Raw genomic sequence first — 5,558 nt, 5'->3', positions numbered from 1 at the left:
AAACTAAAATATTTTAAAACTAAACTGTACATTGCAAAGAGGAAAGATAAAATAGGGGTAGCAATAGGGAATAGGGGATCTTCCCATTTCAAACAAAAAAGGTCAGGGAAGACTCACATCTTTCCTAAAAAGATAACAATTAAGCAAATACTTGAAGGAGAGGAGAGTGTGACTCATTAAGATTATCAGGAAAGATAACTTCCAGCAGTGGAACTAAGAAGTGCAAAAGGTCTGACATGGAAGGATACCTTGCCTGAGGAGCAACAGCAGATGATACGGATGGAGTCAACCAAGCAAGAGGTGAAAAGAAGGAAGCAGATCAGGGCAGTGATGGCAGGCTTGAAAACCCACATCAGGACTTTGGCTTTTCCTTTGAATGACACCGGAAGCCCTTGAGGTGCGGCGAGCAAAGAGAAGGTTTTGATGAGAAGTTTTATATGTTCTGGCCCAATTTTAACAGAATCACTGTAGTGTCTATGCTTAGAAAAGGGGGAAAGAAAGTGGAAGCCATGGGACTGTGTAGGAGATGTTGCCACATTTCTACCTAGAGAGATGATGGTTTGGATGAGTGTGAAAGTGAAGCAGGTGGGCAGTGATCTTTTCTGGAGTATATCTGAAACAGAATGAAAAATATTTGCTAATGTATTGTTCCCGTTGAGTTGGCTAAAGGAGAAAAGTTTTAAGATTTCTAGAATGGCATTTATTTTTAAAATTTAGCTACCTCAAAGGTAATAGCCACAGAAATGGATGTTCATTGTGAGAGGAACAGGCTTGAAGAAGGAAATTGGAAGTTTGATTTTGGAAATGTTAAGATGAACTTTGTATTAGATTACCCAATGGAGATGGGGATCAAGTAGGCAGCCAGAAAGGTGAATTTAAAGAAGAAATCCGAATGGAGACACAGTTCAAAGCAATTAATATATAGCTAGTACTTAAAACCTGGGTTATATACTTAGAGTGAGAATTCCAGTTAAAACATGACTAATTCCTACACTATGGCATGTTGTCTTTAACTTTAGCAATGACATCATATTCCTCAACCCTTTGAGTCTAAGCACGTCTGTGGCTTCATGGACTGTATTTTAAGTCAAATTGATAGATAACAAAATTCATAGATTTTTAACTCCTTCATTTGCTATGACATGGTCAACTGAAATTCTGATCGAAAGTTTTGGGCTTTCTATGAGAAATACTGACAATTCACAATGTTGGGCAGTATGTATTTCCTGCTCTGTGAAGTTGTGAAGGAGCAAGTATTTGATGTGATGGTTAAGATGATGTGCACCCTGTGAGACAAGTGGTGACTCATTAGTTGGGCTGCTCTCTCCAGGTGGGAGACCAGGTCTGAGGTGACAATTTCTGGATTTGCGCTGAACCAACTCTGGATAGCATGGACATTTAGGGAATGAACCAGTAGGTAGGGAAATCTTTCTCTCCCGCCCCCCCCCCAACTTCTTCCTTCTTTTCCTCTCTTCTCACAAACTAAATAAAATTTTTGAATGCACAGGCCAATAAAGTAGGCTTATTTATATTTGTATCCTACTAAGCCCTACATGAAATCTGACAGTATGAAAGACACCTTTCAGCTTAATAAGATAAAGAGCATTGGACTGAAAGTTTTATTCCTGTTTTCTAATTTTCTATTTGTCTGTTATTGGACAACTTACTTTATAAAAATGACAATTTTATAAAAATAGGCCTTCTTTTTTTAAAAAAAATTTGTTTATTTTTATTGCAAAGTCAGAAACCTAGAGGAGAGACAGAGAGGAAGATTTTCCGTCCAATAATTCACTCCCCAAGTGACTGCAACAGCTGGAGCCGCGCCAATCTGAAATCAGGAGCCAGGAATTTCCTCCAGGTCTCCCACACTGGTGCAGGGTCCCACAGCTTTGGGCCATCCTTGACTGCTTTCCCAGGTCACAAGTAGGGAGCTGGATGGGAAGCAGGGCTGCTGGGATTAGAACTAGTACTATATGGGATCCTGGTGCATTCAAGGTGAGGACTTTAGCCACTAGACCATCACGCTAACAATGGGCACTCTTAATCATTTAAGAACCAGAAAAGATATAAAGAAAGAGAAAAGGTATGATCAGTTACGTGTTGTCTTGTCTGGTCCTCCAAACTGGGATGGAAGACTGAGTCCAGATTAAGCTGAAGATCCACTACCATCCAATATTCAGCTCTCATGTGAACAGCAGAGCGGTGGAAAACTCTTTACTAATTTTTAAAGAAAAGTTTTCCAGAGACACAGGCACCTCATTTTCAGGTAAATATGTTCTATCTTTTTGAAAACTGCTAGAGCAATAGCAATTTTCTCTAGGTGTCAATTATTTTGTCTCTGAGGCCATCATTTTGTATGTCAACTTACCTTTTACAATTGTAACTACTGCAGGTAGGGCTGGGAAGGTGCAGGTGAGAGGAAAAAAATGTATTTTAGTGAAAAATTCTCTCCTTCTCCCAGAAAAAGTTATTTTCTGAAATTTTCTTTTTTCATAATTTTGGGGGGTAGGTTCTCAAAAATACAGCATCAGAGATAAGCAAGGCAAAGAAAATAGCTGATTTTTGGTTGTTTTACATTTACAAAGTCTCCTGTAGCACCTTCATATTGTGTCTTCATATTTAGAATTAAAACTATAGGGGCTGCAGCGTGGTAGCTTAGCAGCTAAAGTCCTCGCCTTGATGCACCAGGGTCCCATATGGGTGCCAGTTTGTATTCTGGCAGTCATGCTTCCTATCCAGCTCCCTGTCTATGGCCTGGGAAAGCAGTCGAGCATGACCTGAAACCTTGGCACCCTGTACTCGTATGGGAGACCCAGAAGAAGCTCCAGGCTCTTCCTGGCTTTGGATCTGCTCAGTGAATCAATGAATGAAGATCTTCCTCTCTGTCCTCCTCTCTATATATCTAATGTTCCAATAAAAATAAATAAATAAACAAAATTTAAAAATAACAATTATAGGAACTACAGCAAGGTTAAGGATGTTTTGGTTTACTGTGCAATGTTTTGCATTTTCTAAGATATCTCATTTTGACTGGTTTATGGTGTGTGTGTGTGTGTGTGTGTGTGTATGTTTCAAAATGTATGTTTTCTTCTGTATTATTCTCACCAACAGCACTGGGAATTTTCGCTGGGCTAGTTAAACCAACTGACAAACAACCAATAATTATAAAATTCCTATTAAGTTCCTAGAGTTACACTAGGTTAATCTGGATAGGACACTCCTCGTACATAGAGGGTCATGTATGGGTTTTGGTGGCTACATCTGGGGATTTGATACTGCATATTCTCATTGAGACTGCAAGGGAGTCAGGAATATGTTGTGTTTTCCTCTTTCCTCAGAAGGAAACATGCAGAGACAAGGCTGGAGAAATTACAGCTCTGTAACTGAGTTTATCCTACTGGGCTTTTCCAGAAATCCCCAGACCAACTGGATCCTTTTCTTCCTCTTTCTCTTCATTTACTCATTTACAGTCCTGGGTAACGGACTCATTGTCACTCTAATCAGAATAGATGCATGTCTCCACACACCCATGTACTTCTTCCTCAGCATTCTCTCCCTCCTGGATCTCAGCTATGCCACCACCACAGTGCCCCAGATGCTGATTCATCTAGTAAGTACAAGAAAGACCATCTCTTACATTGGGTGTGTGATCCAGATGTACATTTTTCTGACCTTGGGCATCACTGAGACCTGGATTTTTGCAGCCATGGCCTACGACAGATACATTGCAATATGCTATCCACTCCACTATGGGGTCAAGATGAGCCAAACCCTGTGTGTTCTACTGGTGGTCAGCTCTGCCCTCTGCGGTCTCATCTGTGCCCTCGTTTACACAGTCTTTGCAATGAATCTTCCCTACTGTGGCCCCAATGAGATCAACCACTTCTTCTGTGAAATTCCTGCTGTCTTGAAGCTGGCTTGTGCAGACACATCCCTTAATGACCAAGTAGACTTCATCTTGGGTTTCATATTGCTGCTTATCCCATTATCCCTCATCCTGGCCTCATACATTCGCATCTTCATGGCTATTCTAAGGATTCGCTCCACCCAAGGACGGATCAAGGCCTTCTCCACCTGTGCTTCACATATCACTGTGGTCACCATGTTTTGTATTCCATGTATGATCATGTATATGAGGCCTGGCTCTGAAGCCTCCCCAGAGGATGACAAGAAGTTGGCCCTGTTCTACAATGTCATTTCTGCTTTTCTTAACCCCATTATCTACAGCCTCCGGAACAAAGATGTGAAGAAAGCTTTCCTCAAATTCATCAGAATGGGTGAAGATACTCAATAGGCAATGGACTAGGACCATGGCTTTTTTTTGTTTCAGTGTTGCTACTTTCTGTGTAATATACTCCTTAAATTCTTGCATGTGCTTCTCATTGTTGATAAGAAGCTTTATAACAAGTTTTAAAAGTTCTTTATCCGCTATGAACCCTGAGGTTGGCAAAGGCTCTTGTTCCTTTGCAGGGTAGTCTTCGGTCATATTCATTGTGCCTCTGTCTCTTCTTTTGCTTTTGATCATTGTACATCGGGTTAGCAGATTCTTCTCCTTAGGGCAGGTCTGCAAGTGTGTCACCCACAAGTCTACAGTTAAATTTTATACATTTCTACTTCCAGATCAAAGATGGGCTCCCAATGAAACTGTTAAATATATCTTGACAATCGTGGATTCTGCCTTTTTCCATGCCTGCAATGTCAGGATATACTTAAACAGCAGAATTATGGACTTATGACTGTTGACGAAGAATAATACTATTGTAACATGTAGCAGGTATCAGCGGGTGGGGGAGGGGATTAAGGGAGTGGGTAGAGGAAATCCCAGAATCTTTGGAACTTTATCATAAAATTTAAAAGTTGGATTATCTTTTTCATTAGATTAATAATAATTGATTATATGTATCTGTTTTAATGTTAAGAATCCTTGGAAAGTCAGGAAATAGGTATTTGATGTTCATGGTAACAAGTGATAACATACTCAGAGAGCCCCAGCTCTCCCTCTCTCTCTCTCTCTCTCTCTCTCTCTCTCTCTCTCTCTCACACACACACACACACACACACACACACACACCAATAGCCAGTCAACAAAGAAAATTAAATTTCTACCCATCTAGTTTCAGTTAACTATTAAATCACATTGCAAAAGGTTAATCTTTTAAGGTAACTGTTTTTATTATATGTCTTTCTTGTAGGTTTCAATTCATAAAATATTCTAGTTGTTCTTTGAAATAAATTTATCTGTAAGCCAGACAACATCTAAAAGTTAAGAAAACATAGAAGACAAATAAATGCTGATAACGTGCTTTGCTTGTTATAATGTTCTCCAAAAGTTAAGTTTGGTGGGTTTGCCAGTCTAGAAAGTCTTTGACATTCCCCAAGCAGCAATGGGATGTAAATGTTAAGAGTTTGTTAGAAATGCGACGAGAATAATGAGTCCTCAATGCCAGGAGGACTGCCTGGAGGCCACAGCCTCTCAGGAGGCAAACCCTGGGGAAAGAACAACCTTGATTTTCTGGAGACAGAAACAGAATGATCAGCAAGGCATTCTGATGGGGTTT

The 5,558-nt window shown here is 40.1% G+C and overlaps 1 protein-coding gene across 1 annotated transcript; it reads left to right on the top strand.

Moving 5' to 3' along the window:
* The first annotated feature begins 3,346 nt into the window (after positions 1–3,346).
* On the top strand, positions 3,347–4,294 carry LOC121152406 (olfactory receptor 2B6-like). The gene has a single exon (XM_040974471.1). It carries the CDS (start codon positions 3,347–3,349, stop codon positions 4,292–4,294), a length of 948 nt encoding a protein of 315 aa, XP_040830405.1.
* The last annotated feature ends 1,264 nt before the right edge of the window (positions 4,295–5,558 follow it).

The sequence above is a fragment of the Ochotona curzoniae genome, unplaced genomic scaffold (assembly GCF_017591425.1).
Source record: "Ochotona curzoniae isolate NIBS_2020 unplaced genomic scaffold, NIBS_Ocur_1.0 contig_2404, whole genome shotgun sequence".
In the NCBI taxonomy this organism is placed as follows: Eukaryota; Metazoa; Chordata; class Mammalia; order Lagomorpha; family Ochotonidae; genus Ochotona; species Ochotona curzoniae.
Note: the sequence above shows the minus strand (reverse complement) of the source record. Positions and strands in the feature narration are given on the sequence as shown.

Excerpts from the sequence above, each read along its gene's own strand:
- LOC121152406 (XM_040974471.1), top strand. The coding sequence starts at position 3,347 with ATGCAGAGACAAGGCTGGAGAAATTACAGCTCTGTAACTGAGTTTATC.